The sequence below is a fragment of the Neolamprologus brichardi genome, chromosome 7, assembly GCF_056152115.1.
Source record: "Neolamprologus brichardi isolate AB-2024 chromosome 7, ASM5615211v1, whole genome shotgun sequence".
Taxonomy (NCBI): Eukaryota; Metazoa; Chordata; class Actinopteri; order Cichliformes; family Cichlidae; genus Neolamprologus; species Neolamprologus brichardi.
The window spans coordinates 59,755,813-59,778,388 of NC_142110.1; the positions used below are offsets into that span (position 1 = coordinate 59,755,813).

The window sequence follows — 22,576 nt, forward strand, 5'->3', positions numbered from 1 at the left end:
TGGAACAAGGCTGCAACATGGAAAATGTGGAATGTGAAGGGCTGTCAATACTTTTGGGATGCACGGTATTTTTTTCCATATATTTTTTGTAGTGCTCTGAAAGTAGTGAAGATGTGCATATACAAGGAGGGGTGGGGTCTGCGGAGAATAAACTCAAGCTGGTCACTCAACTGCCATTTCCTTTGAATACATCACTACCAGTGGCTCGGCTTTAAAACACCACACACTCATTCAGCCTGTTAGCTTGCAGACTCAGAGGCAAGAGGAGCAAAACAGTGTCTTCTTTTATTATCAGACACCACTGATCATTGCTAAGAAGCAACCATGGCCATCAATAAATCCAAAGTAGCTGTTGGATTTATAGTGGCAGGCGGTCTGACTTTGATTTTTGGGGCAATTTCTTTAATTGTGGGACCAACAGTAATAAGCAACCAAGTTGTGAAGGTAAGTATTATCGTTATGTGAATACTTCAGAGTTTTATAATCAGGGTGTTCTGTTTATTTCCTGTTCCAGTTTAATTTCTTTGTCTTTTTTCTTTTGCTTAAGCGAATATAAATTCTTGTTTTTCTTTATTTTGCATAAAGGCAAAGCTTCTTCACAAAAAGATTTAGTTAGACTCATTCAGGTTAACATTTGCAGGTATAGCAACCATCTTATTGTATATGGAGTGTTTAAATAGCTTATCTATTATCTACAAAGAGCACTTGTCTTTGACTACATATTTATTGTGTCAGGTTACATATGTAGTCTGTTTACTCCTATTAACATTTTATTTAACAAAAAAATAAAATACCAATGTTTCACCAATGATGAACCAATGATTCCAAGCATGGAGGTTGCAGACATCATGGCACTGACTTCTGATCTGTTAGCTGAATGTTCACATGTCCAGACTACAGTTATCTATTTTAGATACACATATGTGCAGGTATATGTGTATGTATATGTATACATATGTATATTTAGTGTGTACATGTGTGTGTGTGTCTGTGTGCGTATACATGTCTATACTTATAGATACTTATAGATATCTATTACTTACATATTACTTAAATTTCTTGCATATTTCCAGAACCCTCTATGCATAATCACATACTGTGTATGCTACCGTTGTATATAGTGTATTATCCTCCTTATTTTGTATTTGTTTGTATTTTATTTGTATTTTTGTATTTTTCTCCTGCTATTTGTACCTGAGCTGAGGTAGCGCACAAATTTCCCCGCCGTGGGATCAATAAAGTCTTATCTTATCTTATCTTATCTTATCTTATCTTATCTTATCTAATCTAAATGCAATGATATTTCCAGTATAACATCTGAAAACGAAACAAAGGAGGCTCTTAAGTGTTCTTAAAAACTGCTTCAAACACGTTCTTATATCTGGACCCACTGCTTTATCTAAATGAGGCAGAAATGTTTTTGGCAGGAGATTGAACCTCATGTGGGCTTTTATAGACCATCCATTCATCCATTCTCTTCCGCTTATAAAACTCAGGTCAGGGTCGCAGGGTGGCTCGAGCCTGTCCCAGCTTCCATAGGGCGAGAAGCAGGGTACACTCTGCACAGGTTGCCAGCCTAACACATAAAAACAGCATCTGGTATTCCCGTGCGGTATCCCATCCATGTGCTGTCCAGGCCCGACGCTGCTTAATATTCAGGATAAGTCATAAGCCATAGCACCCTGTTGCCTCACAGCAGGAAGGTCCTGAGTTCGGTTAATAAAAAAAAAAAATCCCCAAATGCAATACTTGATCTGAATATTAAACTTTTAAAATTAAAGTAGAATTATAGATGAAAGGTGGCAAAAATATTTTTCCCTGAAGAATATCAAATAAATCAGAATAAAAGTATGTAACCACAGACTGTCTTTACAATAATATGGTTACTTCCGACGCCCCTCTTGTGTGGCAGCCTATTACAGGAGCTCTGCTCATTTCTGAGCCCTTTCCTATTTTCCTCCTTTAATACTAAAGTAAATTTAAGCATACACTATGCCTACAGCATACCAAAAGCTCTTGCCACTTGGCAGATATCTTGAAAGATCGGGCAGTTACTTAAGCTTTTACTTATGGCCTTCATTTCTGTGGAAACAGGGAAATAAAAATATACGTAAAGAATCGCAAGGCATATCTGGAAAAAATGAAGGCTTTCTTTCCCAACCGATATAGAGAGCGGGAACTCAATTTCCCAGAATCCTCGGTAGGCGTGTCAAACAGCGCAAATGCAGCGACAATAAAAGCAGGTCACAACAACATCGATTAGAGAGATGAGCGACCCGCAGGGATCTCAGGGGAATATACGTTTAATTATAAGTTTTGTTTCATGCCGAGACTCTGGTGGAGTCATTAAGCTGACTCCGTTTATCTTTACCGACAAAAAGTGCGCACACGGACAAAACAAAGCTACGAAGACTCACTGACAGCCTGTCAATATGGCAATTAAACGACCTAAAGTTGCTATTGGATTCATAGTGGCAGGTGTGCTGATGGTGCTTTTCGGCACAATTATGTGTTTTGTGGTGCCATTAGTCATCGACGATCAAATAGTAAAGGTAAGAAACGTCCTGACACGGATAGTTAGCATGTTTTACACATGTGCTTTTATGTGTGTGTGTGAGTCAAGCAAGATTCACCTTTAATCGTACCCGAGGACTTAAGTACTTCAAAGAGCCTCCAGAGTTAACCAGTAAATGATAACAGGCGCGTGAAGATAAGCTAATCACTAAATGCATGTAGTCAGATTAAGTAACAATGCTAATAGCTCCGGAAAAACTTTCTGAGGCTTTTAAAGAGTCAAGCATGCCCAATGTTAGTAAAATGATTTGATTAACTAACTAAACTATTATTGGTAATGCCATTTATTTCCATATTAAAAATCACAACAGGCTGAGGTTTTTCAACTTTCCTTTCACTCAATATATCCCAGTAAAACGATACAAGTAATATTATTATTTAAATAATGTGCAGAACAGGGAAAAATACGTGAAAAAGTATTGCCTACTTCCCCAGTTTGCTTTATTTCTGTTGTCAGTTCAAAGTGCTGATTTTGCCCGTTAGGGCTAACTCTGTAAGTTGTAGTTGGTTCCCTTTTGCAGTTGACCTTTGCAGTTAGGGCACATGCTGACCGCTGTCATCCTTCCCTGTTTGAGCTAAATATGAGGCTACAAAACATAAACATGGTGAGAAATATAGAATTTCTACATATCAGGTGTTTGAACTGTACTGCACTATCAAAGACTGGATGTATTTAATAATTTTATTTTCATTTTTCACATATAAAAATCCAGAAAACATAGTTACATAGTGTTTTTACTTTCTAACTAATCACTCAATGTGCTCAAATTAGTAATTACATAAGGAGCACCACAAAGAAGTATTCTTAAAAGGAATAGATTCATATCATATTTATAGGAACATTTGTGACTATAACAAAAACCTAAATGTAAATAATTGATTTATATTAGAATGAAATGTAATGTTGTGTAACTTTTAAGATGATGAACCACAATCTCTGGATTTGGGACCTTTTAGGTAAATAAAATAAGAAAAAAGCAATTTGAAGGTGTCCCCTTGAATTTAGATTTTTCTTCTCTATTAGTTTGTGAAAACGTATAAAAACCTTAATGAAGAAAATGCTCATTCTTTTGCTTTTGTTTTTTCCTCTCTTTCACATCAGCACACAGTAATTGATCCAAAGAATGATCTCACATACACCATGTGGAAAGACATCCCTGTGCCGTTCTTTATGTCCGTCTACTTCTTCAATGTCCTCAATCCTGCTGAGATACTGAAAGGAGAAAAGCCGATGGTGGAACAGAGAGGACCTTATGTTTACAGGTACACAATTTAACTCCTGAGGACTTGTGCTCAACCTTAACTATCAGTTAAAAACTTTAAATTGTTGGATACTTAAACTTCAATAAAGTTTGCTCCAGTGAAACTCCAAATGGACTTATTTTTTGTAATAAAGTTAGATTCATAAAATTAATAATTTTATTAATAAATTAGAAATTTTATTAATGGTATAATACTCTGTGTGTCCCAGAAAAGTCCTGTTTATAAAAAATGTAAAAGAATTAAAGATCCATTTTACTGGAAGGAACTTCAGTGGTAAACTGGAGCTAAGTAAATGGCCTGTATTTGTATAGCACTTTACTAGTCCCTAAGGACCCCAAAGCGCTTTACACATTCAGTCATCCACCCATTCACACACTGGTGATGGCAAGCTACATGTAGCCACAGCCACCCTGGGGCGCACTGACAGAGGCGAGGCTGCCGAACGCTGGCACCACTGGGCCCTCTGACCACCACCAGTAGGCAACTGGTGAAGTGTCTTGCCCAAGGACACAACGACCGAGACTATCCAAGCCGGGGCTCGAACCAGCGAACTTCCAACTCTTGAGCCACGATCGCCCTTGACTATGACTATGATAGCATAGTGTACGGTGGCTAGATGAAGGTTGATCGAAGGTTGTTGTACAGGTTATTATGAAACTAGACTCAGTTAAAATCAGTGCTCCAGCTGTTCATGTTTTGTGCATTGTTTCTGGATTTTTAAATCTTTCTAGCCATTTTGCTAATTCATGATATTGTTAATTTTGTGCATTAAGTAGACCTTGAGTGTTTTGAAAGACACCAGCAAAAGAAATGTATTAATGTCATTAATAATGACTGCTTAACTGCTTTCTACAGACTTATTACTGTTCTAGGAGTTTACATCCTTTGCTACAATTAAAAAAAAAACAAAACATTTTTTAATTTAGATTGCAACAGGATCTCTTTTACAACTTCATCTTAAATAATCAATTTTTGCTCCTTTTTGCCCTTTAAGAAACTGGTTGAGGAATCGGTGGTTCGATGTTAATTGCAACTATTGCCACCTACAGATCTCGTTGAATGCCATTCATCAGTATAACAGATAACATTAAACTTAAGCCTTACAAAATTTAGCCAAAACTTTTTTTTTTCTTCTAAACCTAGAACATAGAACGTAGAAGTGAAAACTAATTTTAGAAGTAGAAGTGTAAACAATTTTAAACAAGTGTTATAAGCGTGAGCTACAATTTATATCCATCCAAAAGGTGTTTTAAGGATCATTAATTTTTTTTTTAAATATATGGCTAAACTTTTTTTTACATATTTTAATATGACAGTGAGCGTGTTTCAGTCCAACATTTTTGGTCATGTCCACAAGAGCATGTGTTCACCTTTTGTGCACCTTTTGGGATTTGAATGGGGGAGGGGAAAGCATTCTGGAAGGATGTGATTCTTATTTAAAGGAGAGAGGTTGCAAATGGTAGACCACTTCAGACATTTTTTATTGAAAACAACTATCAGGACATTCCAGAAATAAATTAAAATGATTTGCCTGAGACACCAGAAGAGCTTTTTATTTTTTTATGGTTTGTTGTCTTTTCTGTGTCTGATGTTTTAAAGTCTGTCAATTTTTGACTTTCTCGTAAGGATAACTGAATCCATTTAACCCTTATGATGTGTGTACAGAGGTGGACTTGACAGGTTTTGAGTGGACATATTACCTGTCTTCCAGAAAGCAGTGTCAGAAGGAAAACATTACATTCCATCCCAACGGTACAGTGTCCTACAGGGAATACAGACAGTACCACTTCGAGCCCTCCATGTCTGCTGGGAACGAGTCTGATGTTGTCACAATTCCAAACATGTTGGTGTTGGTAAGACATTGTTGCCACCTCCTCACTTCTTGTTTGGTTCAATAATTTCCTCAGTTTTCTGCTTTTTCACTGCCTGTGGCTTCTGTAATTTTAGGGTGCATCAGTGATGATGGAAAACTTGCCCTATGTACTGCGCCTCATGATGAGTGCAACCTTTAAAACTTTTAAAGAAGGTCCCTTCCTGACCAAGCCTGTAGGGGAGCTTATGTGGGGTTATGACAGTGGACTAGTGGATTTTCTAAATAAATACCTGCCAGGAATGATTCCCACATCAGGAAAATTTGGCCTCTTTTCAGAAGTAAGTATTAGAAATGCTTCGTTATCCTCTCTATCTAATTACTATGAGCATAATAGGTTCAGTTTAAGGAACAGATTTGTCTTTTGCATTAATTTCTTTGAGCAGGTAAAGAAAGGTGTCTGCCTTTTATGCTTTCTTTAGTTCAACAACTCCAACACTGGCCTGTTCACAGTCTTTACTGGAAAAGATGACATTAGAAAAGTCCACAGAGTCGACTCTTGGAATGGTCTGACGGAGGTATGATGCCAGCAGATTGTGTTTTGTTGCTGTTGTTTTCTTTTTTCTTCCCCTCACACCATTTTATTTTTCACACTGTAACTGGCCTCTTTCTCTTTGGTGACAGCTGCCATACTGGAGGACTGCTCAGTCTAACATGATCAATGGAACAGCTGGGCAGATGTGGCCTCCTTTCATGACGAAAGAGAGCACTTTGCCTTTCTACAGCCCTGACGCGTGCAGGTAAATGCTTTGCAGAATTGTACTTTTTTTTTTTTTTCTCAGTTCTGCCTCTCCCATTATTCCTTCATATATTTACCCATTGTTTTTCCAGGTCTATGGAGCTGGTTTATCAACGTCCTGGAGAGATGTACGGGATCCCTCTATATCGATATGTTGCACCCAAGACCCTTTTTGCCAATGGGACAGATTATGCTCCCAATGAAGGCTTCTGCCCCTGTAGACAGTCTGGACTCCTCAATGTTAGCAGTTGCCGCCACAGTGAGTAATGATGATCAGTGTAGGAGAAATAAATATTCAGTCCATCACAGCATTCCCAGAGGTTATTAGAAAGACCTACCACTACCCATTTCTTTATATTTTGAAAAAAGAAAAATATAAAATGTGTACAATAGTTTTGGAAGTCTGGGGTGTTGAAATCCCAAATTTCATCACTCCATGAAACCTGTTGCTACTGATTTTCAGACAGCTCATGGTCCAGATGTATTTCTCAGGTCCCATGTAAGGTCTTTGCTGGATTTTTTTTCCCTCCCCTATTTCATGAGGGCATGACTTTCAGATAATGATTGTCTGCTGTTGAGTCTTTTTTTTGTTGTTTTTCTTTTTTTTTAAACCTTGATATTTTTTTTTCTTATTTTGTCCTCTGCCTGTCCAGTTTCCTTTACAGGAACTCACTACACTCAAGTTAGTATGCCAAGGCTTATTAACTTTTCAGTTAATACCACTTTGTGAATTACCTTGATGGGACAAAACTATGCACTGATAAAATGCTAGACCTTTTGGAATTTTTCGTAGATTCATCTAAAGAAATTTCTGGAACAATTTATGTTATTTCTTTATTTTTTTTCACAGGCTCTTGGTAATAAAATTCTTAAAGATAGAATTTTAAAAAGTTGTCTCATGTGTACACAGAATGCAAAATTTTATTTTTGTCTACGAAAATAAAAACTGCCAGTTTTGAAACCCGAGGCAACAGGGGAGATGGCTACCAAAAACAACGCTGTGGTCCCCGAATCTGATCTAGCAGCAGGTGTATATAGTTGCCTTCACATCCACCTTCGTTGTAGCCTTTATGTCACATACTTGTTATATCACGGGACACTCAGCTGCGTTGCTATTATGATGGCCACACACATTCGGTGGTACTCGATTGGAGTTGAAAATAGTCGATAAGAGCAGGTACTAATGGAAAAGGGGCTAAAGCTAATTGTTCTGTTGAGCTTCAAAACAGTGTTACAACCATGTGAGCTGGCTTTTGTTGGTGGTTCTCAACAATTGGAGCAATTTCAAGCATTTTCATGAAAATGCCTAAAAACTCATAAATTTCCAAAAATGATTGTCCCTTTGGCTAACGCTGCTGAAATATACATTTTAAATGGATTTAGGGTATTTTCACACCTATTGTTCATTTACTCTTGCCTCATATTGTAAGGTAAAGACCCCACAATAATACAAAGAAAACCCCAAAATCAACTTTTTTATTTCTTTTTTTTTTTGATTGCTGTGTTCACATCTTCACAAACAAACCACACCAAGTGGGAAAACAAATCAATTTGATTTAAACAGGCTAAACAACACCACAGGTGTGAAAACATCCTTAACTAAACCAATGCGAGTGTACTTGATAGATTTTTTTTTTTTTTTTCAACGGTTCAGTTGATTAATGTTGCCATTCTTTGAACATTTTAGACTCTCCAGTCTTCATCTCTCATCCTCACTTCTTTAATGCTGATCCTGTGCTGCTGGACTACGTGCAGGGTCTTAATCCCAGTGAGGAGAAGCACGGCCTCTTCATAGACATTCACCCAGTGAGTATACAGCACACACACCACAGTGTGTACAGTTGGTCATCATAATTTTGATTCAAAGCTCATAGGTTAGCAATATTTTCTACTGAAACTGGATGCAGTAGTTATTTGTGGGCTTTTTTGTTTGTTTATTTCTTTGTTTGTTTTAAACACATCTCTTCCCATTGCTTATTAGAAATGGTATATACTTAATTTATGCTTTCATGTTACTGTGAAGACTCCAACTTAAACTGCAACTCTTTTAATTTGATTTTATTTTGGAACAGACCCACTTGCAAGACTCGCAAGTGAAAGTGCATTTGTGATCAATGAAAAGTGTGTAACATTTTGTAACTGGCTTATATTTAAAAGGAATGTCATTAGTCTGCAATTTTGTAAGGATATTAGAAGTCAGCCCCGTTGTCCTTGAAACCTGCTGTGATCATGAGTGTAGCTGGACTCTTGCATATCATAGACCTTCTTTTATTTGTCATTGTCAAGTTTTATGGCACAGAGAGAAACATGTAGGGTGCATTTTGACATTTAACCTATAAGAGGCCATCCTGATAGCAAATTTGTGGAAGAATTTGGTTAAAGGTTGTATTGTACCATTATCACTTGCATCCAACTGCTTTTGTTCTTTTCTACAATACAAGACCAAGTCTCAGTCACCTTCTCAGTCTTCCTCAAACGCTTAAAGTTAGTTTCCTTATCACATTGTAATCATTCAGTCATCACTAATGCAAAATAGCAGTGATAAAAAGGGTAAGCTAAGGGGATGAGGTTTAAAGTTAATGTTTATTTTTCTGGATGGTAACGCAATAGGAAAATTGATATGTAGTTTTATTACTGTGCAGTCACGCAGTAACCTGTGTGCTACAGTACAGAAAAAGCCAATGACTGATAAGACTAAAAGGATATTCCCATGTGCCATTCCTTATGCAACTCTGCCTGTGTAAAAATCACCTGCAGTGTTTTTAGTGATAGCTGTGGTTGTGATAAGGTAATTGGAAATTTGATTATTTCTCCATGTTATCTATTGCTTCAATAAAATATTAAAAAAATCTCAGTTGATACAGAAATGATTTTTGCTTCATAGATTAAACCTTACAACATTGTTCAGTCAATTCCATCAAGCCCACGTTAATTTCAAGTTAATGATAAAGGGACATCAGTCGACATAGTTTCCATTAAGTATAGAGTTTAGTTTTTTTGTTGTGACTAAGAGTGTAAGTTTTGAAAACAAGAAATGGTAATTTCTTCATCTAAAGATGAATTTATATAAGAACAAAGACATTTATAGGCCATCTTCTGAGCTAAGACTGCGGTTTACTGGTAAAGTAGATCGGGAAAGGCAATACTGCACCTGTGAAGAGTCACTCTTTACTTAAGGCCCCATGTTATTTAAGAGCAAAGATAGTGATTTGATAAACATACAAAAAGTTATTTATTTAAATATCTTAATGAAAATAAACAATTAACAGTACATTAACAGGCAAAGAAGTCTGCAAGAGCTTGAAGTCTGCATTTTCACTGCTGAGTGATTCTCATGATTTGCGAGGTTTTGCTCAATTTGATGGATTCATTAGATAATTTGCATTTGTCACCATTTGCTGATGCTGATTACATTTTAATCAAAGACATAATTGAACACTTCCTTATTAGAAAATATTGTTTTTATAATATTGTTAGAAAATGGCTTTTAATAGTTTACAATAAAAAAGGAGCATTTAATAAAACTAACTCTAAAGCATGTTTTCACTTTAAAAAAGTATGTTTTTCTTTTTTATTACTGATGAGAAATTTTTGCAAATCAGATTTTTATTTTATTCATTATGAAAAGATGTACACATTTTTACATTTGAAGTCATTTATGCAGTAAGTTATTATAATCAACTTTTAAAAATTGCATTGCCTTTATTGCTAATGTTAAATGTGGAGTTTGCTAAAACACTACCACTGGTACAGTTTGTTCTTGAATTCCTAATACAATCTTTTTTTCTATAACGGTCATTAAGATAAGGTAATTGGAAATTGGGCTATTCTTGTATAACTGCTGTTGTTTGTCAGTTTAAAGGGGTATTAAAAACGTTCTATGATGCCAATAAAAAGTCAATATTGATAGTGAAAGAGTTTTTACTGTCCAGATAAAAGCTCACAAGATGTTTAGTGGATTTCAGCAGGGCAACATTCACACTTAAGTTAATAATTAAGAAACATCAGATGGCTTGGGATTTTTATGGCTCTATCGTACGATAGAGCCAAGTATCCTGACTCTTGAACATGGCACTGAGGACACTGGGTTTTATCTCTTAGTTTTCTTCTCTTTCTCTCAGTGCCAGAAATTTGAATCTTTTTGGTACATTTGGTACATTTAGTTTGTGCTGACATAAAACATCAAGGAAATGATAGGGAACTCGTGTGTGGTATTTTTACCAAAGTAATGTTACATGAGACGCATGACTTAAAAAATATAACTTGAGCATTACAATAAAATATATGGCACTCATTTCTGTCATACATGTATATTATGCACATTTTTCGTTTAGATCTTCTGTTCTGTTTTGGCTCTGCCAACAGCTGCATTCCTATCGTCTATCCTCAGCTGTCGTCTTTCTCCTGCCTTCAGCCCATATTAACTTTTTATCAGAGCCACATGTCTGGAAGTGAACTTTGTAGTTTGTTTTATGGACACATTGAGCTAAAATCTCTTGGAAAAAATGTCAATAAAAGATGAGAGAATTGTGTACAGCAGTAGATTAAAATATTTTAAAAGTTTAGCTAACTCACAAAATGTAATAGAAAAGCTGGACCATATTTATTTATTTATTTTGCTTTTCAAAGCTGATTCAGTACAAATCACTGCAATCTGTCAGCTGTGCCTTTGAGCTAATTGTATTACACTTTTTTTTTAGTGAGGAGACTTTTTTTCAGTGTGTATAGATCTATGGATTTTTTTTAAAGTGTAGCAGACCATGTTTTCTCCTTTCAAGCACTTCTTTTCATGTAGAGAGTAAAGCAAGTCTGTGCCTAGGCTACATGTAATTTCCTGTGGGTTCAAAAAGCAAATGGTTGCTTTCAGCTTCAGGTTACTATGCAAAATGTCCTGTACTGGAAATGGCTTGTAGGCTCACCCACATTGAGTTTGGCAAAACTTTTAAAGTTAAAAGTACTTGAGGCCATTTTGCAGAGATAAAAAATAAATAATATGAAGCTAAAAGTGAACAGCAGTTATGTGCATCCTCCCTCAGATGAACCAGTCAAACAGAACATTTCCTCCTTGAGTTTATTGTTAAAATTATATGTGACCATATCTTTAATTGCTACCTGGAGATTTACATGTTCCAGCACATTTATGGTGTTTGAGGTATAATTCCCTCCTTTTTTATTACCAGTGTGAGATCTGTATATTTTTGTTGTCTATTTGCAGCAAACGGGTGTCCCTCTGAATGTGTCCATCCGCCTGCAGCTCAACCTCTACATGAAAAAAGTCTCAGGAATTACGTAAAGAACTATTCCCTTAACTACTATCACGCCAGAGACATTGTCATGTATTGTTTTATATGTTGTGATCATTAAATATGAAAGGGTCTTAGATATTTCCTGCCTTTCTTACCATTTGCTATGTACCTTGGAGTGTAAAGTTGAATGTCCTTGTCCTTCTAGTGAAACTGGAAAGATTTCTGATGTGGTGATGCCTATGATCTGGTTTGAGGAGGTGAGTTATTAATGATATAGATGATGTAGTGTCTTTACATATATTCTTCTGCATTTTTTTTTTTTTTTTTTTTTTTTTTTTTTTTTTTTGCACAAACAGATTAAAATTCTCTGTGTGGATTAAAATGTTGTAAATGTTTTATTTATCCTCTTCAGAACGGATATATTGATGGCCCAATCGTCAATACGTTCCGTACAAACTTAGTTGTTCTACCTACTCTTTTGGAATACCTACAGTACATCCTCATAGGGCTTGGTCTGGCAACCATCATCGTCGCTGCTGTGGTGTATCACAAAGTGAAGGTAAAGCTGCCACACAGGATTCAGGCCAGCATGTTATCTTGTTTAACTGCACGTTGCATTTTGTTGTTATGGGTTTTTTTTCTTCCCTACACTGATGAAAGAAAAGGAGTAGGAAAGCATGCCCTGAAGATGCTCTCATTGAGTTTCAGGATTAAAATTTGTAAATTAGTCAATAAGTAAATAAACAGAGAAAAAGGTAAATTGGTAGTAATTAATATTAATTACTAAAGTATCTCGATCAGTTGCACTCACTTCTGCTCCTTTCCTGGCATTCATGTGACAGAATCATTAACTTGATATCTAACCCCCCCTCCCCCGCGCGCCCCGACTGACTCGACATCAGTTCATGTTATTGTGGTAACCTCCATCACATTATAACTATTACTGTCTGTTGATCTTCAAACTAATGCCATGCAAAATATCAGCTATGGCTTAATTAGGTGTGGCACAGTAAACAGTAGTGCTTGTCAGTAAGCATAAGGAAAAAAGTCTTGTTGAGTCATCATGTTATATTGTCTTTTGTTTTTGTTATTAAAAAAAAAACAAAAGCAAAAAGCAAGTAGATTTTGGATTTGATCGCACATGAAAAGGTAATATTTATTTTTTGCTTGCCAATTAAATGTAGACATGGCAGTGTTATCTTACTATTCAACTGTCAGTATAAATTATCATTAATGGCAAGCCCCCCCCCCTCCAATTTCTTCATATATTGTATGTAAGTATTTATTTCTTATTTTACATTTAACAGTTTAGATAATTGTTTTCCCCTTTTGTTAAGGTATGAAAATTGTCACTAGGCTTATGAGAGTCAAAAAGGTAGTAGCAACACTGGCCCCAAAACGTAACACCAAAATGTGGTTTGCCTTTTTATTTTTTAACTTTTGTTTGAGCCAAAGTGTACTTACTGAGAAGTTCAGATTTCAGTAAAGTTATTAAGTGAGTAGTGGCAGCTGTTAATATCAAACTTAATTTTTTATGTTGTTGTTGTTAATTAATTAATTTGTTTATTTATTTTGCAGCGGTCTAACTTAAATGTTTCACTGAGCTCCACATTTATCGAGAATGTTGGGGTGTGTAAAACCTTTCACTCATTCAAACCTAAATCGTTTTGCCAGATCAAATGATTATTTGATTTAAACTGTAGTAACTGAATTCATTTTTGGAGTTTTTTAAAGACCGATAAGAATGGAGGGGAAAGATGTGTGGTTTATATCCTGAAATTTTAGAGATTTCCTGCTTTCAGGTTTTTGTTATTAGCATGAAAGTACACACTGAATATAATGGTGTTAACAATCCAAATTTCTTGAAACATTATTGGTTTGAGGTTCTCTGATACAAATACTATGGTTTTGATTTTACAACCTACTTTTTTTACTTGGATCTTGAAAAAATTTTTGCAATTGATTTGATAGTTTTCATTAAATTATTATTATTAATAATAATTCAATGGTACATAAAATTAGAATGATAATCTTCCATGTAAACAAGCTGACAGTGTCCATTTTCATAAGTATCCGATCATTTTAAAAAGACTAACGTAACCAACTGCATGTCCCGTTGATTAATTGCATGGTGAAATCAAATTATCACCTCAAATGACTCCCTGCATGAATCCTTACAGTATCTTGCTACAAAATCTCTAGCAGTCTAATATGAAAAACCCAAATGACTATCAAAATCCCGTTAGCAACCTTCTCTATTTCAATTTTCGGATTGGCTGATTTTTAAGGCAATTTGGTCATCTTTTAGGCAGCCGAGAAAGAGCCGGTAAAAGGCTCACATGGCCTTGAAACAAAGAAGAAAAGTATCAGTACTTCAGGTGGGTGCACACATACAGGTGAACACATGTACCCTATAAGAGTATTGTTCATTTATGTTCAAAGTTTTTTAAAACGTAGAACACCTTGGCAATAAAAGCACATTTTTCTGCCTAGACTGAAAAGTTAACTCAAACTATTGTTTTCGACTGATAGAGTATTTAGTCTTCCAGTTCAACAATGACAATATGGATGAACAACCACCTTTTTGGGCTTTTACAGCATTGTGATCGGTAAAATACTTCCTGGGTCTAGTTTAAGGAATGATTGTTTGTTTTTAAACCAGGTTTGCTATCAATGTAACCATTTTGTCTCTTACTAACTACAGATGTAAAGAAACCTGTGTGTGTCTTTGTACTTGTTTTAAGCATGTTCATGAGGACCAAAAATTGGCATGTCATTAAACTCTTTAAAACTCTTTTTTTGGACGAGGGGACACTCATCCTCCTCACAGATCTTTAGTAAGTAACAGGTCAGAGGAGAGAGGTGTGAGGGTTGTGAGGGCTGCTAGTAGTCTTTTTGTGTAGGTATGAGCAGATGGGAGGTGTAAATGGTTGTCTTTAAAATTTGCAGTAGAAGGTGTTAAGGTCATCAGGAAGCTGGGGATGGTAAATGGACATATTCTTAGGCTATGTCCACACTAGCCCGAATAGATTTGAAAACGGCGTTTGCGTCTGAATGTGCTCGGCGTCCACACTAGCGTTTCAGTTGTTTTCACAGAGTTGTGCGTCCACATTGAAATGGCCGAAAACGCTTACATCCCAGTCCTGCGCATGCGCAAAAGTGAGTGAGATTTAAAGGATTTGAAAAAAAGCTATCTGGAGCATGTACAAACTGATATTAATCTTTTTTTAGGGTTGTCAAAAGTGAGAGCAATCAAAACAACTGCTGTATAATGCCCTCCGCTATGGTTAATTGGTCACATGACTGCATCACATGACTAAAATGCGTCATCATTTTAGAAAGTCTGCATTTTCAAGCGTCCACACTGTGACGGGACAGCTCCATTTTGAAATGTATGAGTTTTCAAGAGCGTTTCCAAAACGCCGCGTGTTTCCTTGAGGAAAATGCCGCCTTGGTGTGGGCGGAGCCAAAACGGAGAGAAAACAATGCGTTTTCAAACGAAAATGCATTAGTGTGGACATAGCCTTATATAGCACTTTTCTACTCAATTCAATTTTCAATTCAATTTTATTTATATAGCGCCAAATCACAACAAATGTCGCCTCAAGGCGCTTCATAGATACAGAAAAAAGCCCAACAATCATATGACCCCCTATGAGCAAGCACTTTGGCGACAGTGGGAAGGAAAAACTCCCTTTTAACAGGAAGAAACCTCCGGCAGAACCAGGCTCAGGGAGGGGCGGCCATCTGCTGCGACCGGTTGGGGTGAGAGAAGGAAGACAGGATAAAAGACATGCTGTGGAAGAGAGACAGAGATTAATAACAGATATGATTCAATACAGAGAGGTCTATTAACACATAGTGAGTGAGAAAGGTGACTGGAAAGGAAAAACTCAATGCATCATGGGAATCCCCCGGCAGCCTACATCTATTGCAGCATAACTAAGGGAGGATTCAGGGTCACCTGGTCCAGCCCTAACTATATGCTTTAGCAAAAAGGAAAGTTTTAAGCCTAATCTTAAAAGTAGAGATAGTGTCTGTCTCCCGAATCCAAACTGGAAGCTGGTTCCACAGAAGAGGGGCCTGAAAACTGAAGGCTCTCCCTCCCATTCTACTTTTAAATACTCTAGGAACAACAAGTAGGCCTGCAGAGCGAGAGCGAAGTGCTCTAATAGGGTGATATGGTACTACAAGGTCATTAAGATAAGATGAGGCCTGATTATTTAAGACCTTGTATGTGAGGAGCAGGATTTTGAATTCAATTCTGGATTTAACAGGAAGCCAATGAAGGGAAGCCAAAACAGGAGAAATATGCTCTCTCTTTCTAGTCCCTGTCAGTACTCTTGCTGCAGCATTTTGGATTAACTGAAGGCTTTTCAGTGAGTTTTTTGGACATCCTGATAATAATGAATTGCAGTAGTCCAGCCTGGAAGTAATAAATGCATGAACTAGTTTTTCAGCGTCACTCTGAGACAGGATATTTCTAATTTTAGAGATGTTGCGCAAATGGAAGAACGCAGTCTTACATATTTGTTTAATATGTGCGTTGAAGGACATATCCTGGTCAAAAATGACTCCAAGGTTCCTCACAGTGTTACTGGAGGCCAAGGTAATGCCATCCAGAGTAAGAATCTGGTTAGATACCATATTTCTAAGCTTTTCAGCGCCGAGTACAATGACCTCAGTTTTATCTGAGTTAAGAAGCAGAAAGTTAGTGGCCATCCAAGTCTTTATGTCTTTAAGACATTCCTGCAATTTAACTAATTGGTGTGTGTTATCTGGCTTTATGGACAGATAGAGCTGGGTTTCATCTGCATAGCAGTGAAAATGTATGCTATGTCTTCTAATGATGCTGCCTAGGGGAAGCATGTATAATGTAAACAGAATTGGTCCTAGCACTGAACCCTGTGGAACTCCATAATTAACCTCAGTGTGTGAAGAGGACTCTCCATTTACATGCACAAATTGTACTCTCCTGCAGTATTCAGAGTGCTCTATACAACACAGCGCAATCACCCATACACACCCATTCACACAAGCACTGTTATCTATATTTTCAGTGCTTTCTAACTGTCATTCATGGATGCATTGGAGAGCAAGTCGGGGTTAGTATCTTGCCCAAAGATATTTGGCGTGCAAACTGGGGGAGCCAGGGGTCAAACCAACCTTCCAATCAGCAGCTCTACCTCCTACAGACAGCTGCAGCCACAGGGGTGGCTGTAGCTGTCTGTCCCAAACTGGGGGCACAGATTTTTCTTAAGCAGCAAACATATTGGAAGCAACTTGTGGTAAACAGAGATCGTAGAAAGTGAATGATGTTCAATGACTTAAAGCGACTACAGGTGAAATTTATGCTGGAGAAACTACAAAGTAATCTGTAATTAGTGAGTCTAGTGTGTGCAGGGCTTTGGAGTTCCTACCAGTGTTTGTTCAGGTACATGGCACAATGTTATGGAACATAAAGGTATTTATTGGCATTTTTGATGTGTTTTATGTCTTCATTTGTGTTTTATTATAGTATTACAGTGAATTTAATGAAAGTGAAAGGAATAAAAATCAAGTATTTATATTATGTTTTTCCTAACATTACTTATTTGAATCTTTTCCTGGAATTTTTGATTAGGAAAATGCAAAATGTGACCACACTTAGTTTCATTAACACTGTTTTATTTCCCAGTACTAGTACTATTATATGGATGTTTGACCTTATCCAATTTGCAAAATAATAATCCACATCACTGTAGCTGCAACTACAGTGATGTGGATTATTATTTTGCATTATATTATAGAATAAATTTCTTGTGTTTCCTCAGAATATCTCAGTGTGCTTGTCCCTAGCTAGAGGAGGTGGCAAGGGAGAGGAGAGCTGGATGGATGGATGGCAGTGTGTTTGTCAGACGGGGTTTTAACTCTTTGCAGTTGCAGTGGTTACTCTTTTCATATTACTGCTGCCTTGGACTACCCAGAAGTGTCTAAGCAGTCATTTATTGCCCAGTTATTGGGGCTGAATGTATACAGTGTCTGCTCAAATGCCACTGGATATTATAAAGTCTTTTATATGGAGTTTTTTTTCTTCTTCATCCAACCAATTGATTTATCAACAATTTTGTCAAACTTCTAACGTTTTCAGGTTGGCCATGACTAGACCACAGGGTGATTTTATTATTCAACTAATAACCTTTTTATTTTGTTCCTAACACAGAGTAATCAACCTGACCACAGCAACCTACCGGATGGAATCGAATGTAGTTCAGCTGAAGAGAAGGACTCTCTGCTACAAGATGACATGAACTGAATGATGCGCAAATAAGCTCATCCAGCTGTTGTTGTGGACTTGCCAGCATCCTCCAAGTATAATTTAACTGAAACACTGTCACAAGTGGTTTTGCAATTGCTTTAATTTTCATATGCACTGAGGATTATAGAGAAGTTGGAACTACTTGTCGAGGCTCAAGCTGTCAAACGTCTGACCACCTGTGAGTCAAGCAGCGCTGATGCACTCCTGTTTCTGTATCACTGTATTCTGTAAAGCTGTATTTCTTGAAATGTATGAGAATAATGCAGTTTGGTGCAAAGCACCTTCTTAAAAAAAGTTAATAAATTAAAAGAAACATGGAGGTTAAGTATAAATGTGTCCCTGTTGTCATTATGTGGTGTGTTTTTGTTTTTCATATTTGAATTCCAGCTTTTTTTTTTTTCTTTTTTTTTTCTAATTTGTTTTTTGGATAGGTTATCTATGCTACATGTTGCATGCAAATAGAAAACATTGCCTGAAAAACTCTTAATTTGTCTGCTCCGAATCGCTCTGTTGTGACAGACTAGGTACACAAAGACAGAGCAACAGAAACAATAGGCCCAAAGGTCAGTGATAGCAGTTCTCCAAGAAACCAGTTATGATTTGGGAATCTGGCTTGTAGTGGTGGACAAGTCAGGACTACCAGGTCCCTATACTATGAAGCTCATGCAACACACCCAGGTTATCTTTCTGTTATCTGAATTTATTTCCCCTAACATTGTTGATTGGAATAAACGGTCACATGAAGCTGATTATCAAGTTGGTAAGTTAACCAAGGATTTTCCTGGCATGTTCCCCAAACAAGGGTGGTGTTGGCAGCTGGCAGCATCTGACCAATCTACAAAAGAGGTATTTTATGAATCATATGACTCTTCTTCCACAGGAAAGGACTGCTGCTACCTGTACGAGTGTGACTATTTAGACTTGAGTTTGTTTTAGAATTTAGATTTTATTATATTTATCCCCATTTATTGTTGTGATTTATTATTGCCTTTTTACTGCTCTTTTTAAACGTTTTAATTTGTACTGACTATTGCACTGTAGAGGCTGGTGAGAAGCAGTATTTCATTTCAGTCTGTCATTTCGTATGGTATTACCCAAACTTCTTGAAGTTGAAGGAAATGGTTTCAGTGACACCTACAACCGAAACATTATCTAGACTGCATGAAAAGAAACGCACCTACCTGTTCCTTAAGTTAGGGCAATGAGGGTCCTGGCATTCCCTGCATCTGTCCTGGTCCCTAGGGTAAGGGTGGCTAGCACCCTATCTAAGCCTGCACCTGTAGCCACTGACAGAGGGAGGGCAAATGGGGTCCCTAATCTCATTCCATTTCCCTGGGAGGGGGTGATCAAGGTCTTTCTAGCTACTTGCATTCTAATATCATAGCTTTTTCCAAGATGAGGATGGCTAGGGCCCAGCTTAGCCCCACTCCTGTACCTATTCCAAGGGCAAGGGTGGTCGAGGTCCAGCTCACTTTTGCCTTTTCCTAGAGTGAGGAGGGTTAAGACCCAGCTTAATTCCAAGCCCATACCAACTCCAAAGGTGGGCCAAGTAAGATCTGGCTTAAACTTACCTGATTCCAGAGTGAGGACAGCTAAGATCCAGTCTTCCTCAGCACCCACATCTATTCAGTGAGGAAGGCTAGATCCTAACAACAGCCCCAACTGACAGAGGAAATGGATGGGTATTCCCACAGTCCTAACCCAGCCTCTAGAGTCAGCTGTGAGCCCAGCAAAGCTCCAGCCTCCCCCACATCTTCCTGAGTCTTCTCCAGAAGACTACTTCTTCCAGAGAATCTTCCAAAGTGCCCTCCAGCACCTCCAGAGAATCCTCCAGTGTCTCCAAAGAACCTCAAGCCAAAGCCTAAACTGGAATCCAAGGGTTCTGAGCCTCTGGCCAAAGCCCGTGTTTTTCTTTCCCTCCTTTCCGGCCCCCTTCACCCTCCTGGATCAATGGGACTCTCCTGCTCCTTGTTTCGTATATCTCAGTCTCTGTCTCAGTGTTTGTTTTCTGTGTTATTTTGATGGTTAGGTTTAGGATTGGAGGTGAGGGAGAACCCAACTATGCTCCCCCATCTCTGGCTTTATAACAGTGTGGTGAGCCTTCTGCAGCCAATCAGCAGAAAAAATAAATCAGAAAGGAGAGAGAACATTAATAAGAAAGATTAAGAACTTTTGTTTGACTAGACGTTAACACAATAATAACAAGGACTGACATGACGTGGCATGAGATAACTTGGTGTGGGGATGTGGCAACCTAGGCGTGGACCTCTCCTGCCACCGAGGAGAGAGGAGAAATAATAATGTGTATGCGTTAGTCCCCGTAGGGAAATTACTCCTCTGCATTTAACCCATTCACCCAGTGAAGCAGTGGGCAGCCACCAATGCAGCGCCCGGGGAGCAGTGTGTAGGGACGGTACCTAAGGGTAGCTGTTCAGTGGAGTCGAACCCCCGACCTTCCGATCATGGGGCAACCACTCTACCTACTGAGCTATCCCTGCCCCAGAAAGGGGTTAGTGTGGCAATGGCTACTGAGTGCAGGAGATGGTGACTATAACTAAACTGACTGCTTACTTGCAGGTGGAGAGAGATGAGCTTTGAGGGGATGCGATGTTAGTTCGGGTGAGCAGAATGGTACGAGAGGGCTGACCTCAATTCCAAAGGTTCTGATAAGTGGTGGTGGCAGGAGGGCAGGCAGGTGAAGCACTGAGAGATTTCCAAGTGAGACAGTCAATTATCTAGGAGTGCGGGAGGTGGGCTAGAGCCAGAGAAACAAGTCGAGTGAATTTCCAGGTGACTACAGCACAAGAGAAGAAGGTGAGTAAACTTCATAACGACAAAAGCATAGGTCATAAGAGCCGGATACCAACATTGGATAGTTGACAAACTAGCCGTAAGGGGATGTCAAAGTGGTATTTAAGTCTCCCGACCTGATTGTCTCAAAACCAGCTCCATTTGTGGAGAACAGGTGAGGGGATGGTGACCCTGCCCAGGAGCGGATACCAGGTGACTCAGGAGAAAAGTGGAATTTTCCAGCTACTCACCCGGACTGTGACACATAGAGGGTTTGTTTAACAGAGGAAGATTAGATGGACAGTTAAACGTAAGTGGTAAATAAAACTCGACATAATCTGAATAGCAATGAAAATGAAAGCCTTGCTTTCAAGAATTTTAACATAGTAGGAGCAGGTTTAGAGAGAAATTAACCCAGTGTTTTATGTCCTCATGAAATGAAGAAGGCAATATAAACCAATTCTATAGGAGGCAGCTCTGCTTATTAGTCCACATTAAAACAGCAAAGCAGATGCCTCTAATCCTCTAATCCTTCACAACCCTAGGCACGCGTGCCACTGTTGGCAAGGGTTAACTGATGGCACGGCCATAGCTGGACTGGCCATCGGGCATACCGAGCATTTGCTCGGTGGCCCGATGATTCATTTATTTATTTATTTTTATAACGGTGTAAACAATGAAAGGTGTTGGATTGGCCAGATGCTGGCCGTTGTGTAAAAATAACTCAGTTGTTTGGTGGTGGCATCGCAGGGCTTCCACAGATTCAGTAAAATTAACAAGTCGTGGAGGCCAGCAGGTGGATGAGGGAGATCGGAGGAATCTCTCTCTGGTGAGAGGGAAACATGAAGATGAAACCAGAAGATGTCCTTACTGAATCATCAGAGCCGAACAGGTGATGGAGAAACAGGTTCACCCTTTAGGTGACATGAATGAGTTGAAGGGAAGTTATGAACTGTTTCTGAGAGACAAATAACACCAGGATCTGTTTCTAAGTAGCTGACAGCTGGTAACTGTGCAGGGGCGGATCTAGCAAAGTTTTGCCAGGGGGGGCAGGTAGGGCATTAACAGGGAAAGGGGGGCACAAAGAAATACTTTCTTATTTTCATTTAAAATGTCTGGCTGTTATTAAATAATTATCTGAAGCTTACAACCAAAGTTTTTATCTGATGTAAAATGTATAGAAATCATACATATACCAACAAGACTGTACATCACTGTCACAACAGCGTTTGTTTTCATTCAAAGGCATTTTCACCTGCTGGACATCACTACCTGACAAGTTTAACTGTCTTTAGAACATTGCAGAGGCCTTATTGACAGTATTTGGCTCTACATATCTGTGTGAGCAGATTTTCTCTCACATGAGTGTCCTCAGGTAGCCGTCTGAATGCTGGACACTCGGAGACCTGTGTCTCTGAGTGGGAGACCAGCGATCATATTAACATGTGTGTCTCTGTATTAACAGACATGCCATATTGGCTTAGTTTATTTTTCTTATCATTCTTTTGAGGAGATCATAAATAGCATTTGTATTTTCTGTTGTACAGTCCATTTGCTGTTATGGAGTTCTTGTTATGGATAAAAAGTGTCTTTTTTTTGTTTCAAAATAGCTGATAACTATTCGCTGATAGCTGCCAACATCTGCGAACAAATATAATTCTAGAAAGTTGTTCTATACAGTGTGTAATTGTTAATATAGAGCGTTATTAAATTTATTGCTAATGCAATCTGAGGAAATTTTAAATGGCACTCGCCATCAGAAAGGTTGCCTACCCCTGCTCTAATCTTATTGGGTG

At 38.1% G+C, this 22,576-nt stretch overlaps 1 protein-coding gene across 5 annotated transcripts; it reads left to right on the forward strand.

Moving 5' to 3' along the window:
* The first annotated feature begins 211 nt into the window (after positions 1–211).
* On the forward strand, positions 212–18,322 carry scarb1 (scavenger receptor class B, member 1). 5 transcript variants are annotated; one of them, XM_087844003.1, is made up of 13 exons: positions 212–444; positions 3,677–3,837; positions 5,549–5,690; positions 5,785–5,988; positions 6,130–6,225; positions 6,332–6,447; positions 6,539–6,705; positions 8,134–8,252; positions 11,662–11,735; positions 11,898–11,949; positions 12,105–12,251; positions 14,001–14,070; positions 17,895–18,322. In XM_087844003.1, exons 1-13 carry the CDS (start codon positions 325–327, stop codon positions 17,897–17,899), a joined length of 1,473 nt encoding a protein of 490 aa, XP_087700129.1. In that variant the 5' UTR covers positions 212–324; the 3' UTR covers positions 17,900–18,322. The 5 variants fall into 5 exon arrangements, with proteins under 5 accessions (XP_087700129.1, XP_087700127.1, XP_087700128.1 ...); XM_087844002.1 differs by lacking the exon at positions 212–444 and adding an exon at positions 2,223–2,552; XM_087844001.1 differs by lacking the exon at positions 14,001–14,070.
* Positions 18,323–22,576: the final 4,254 nt, after the last annotated feature.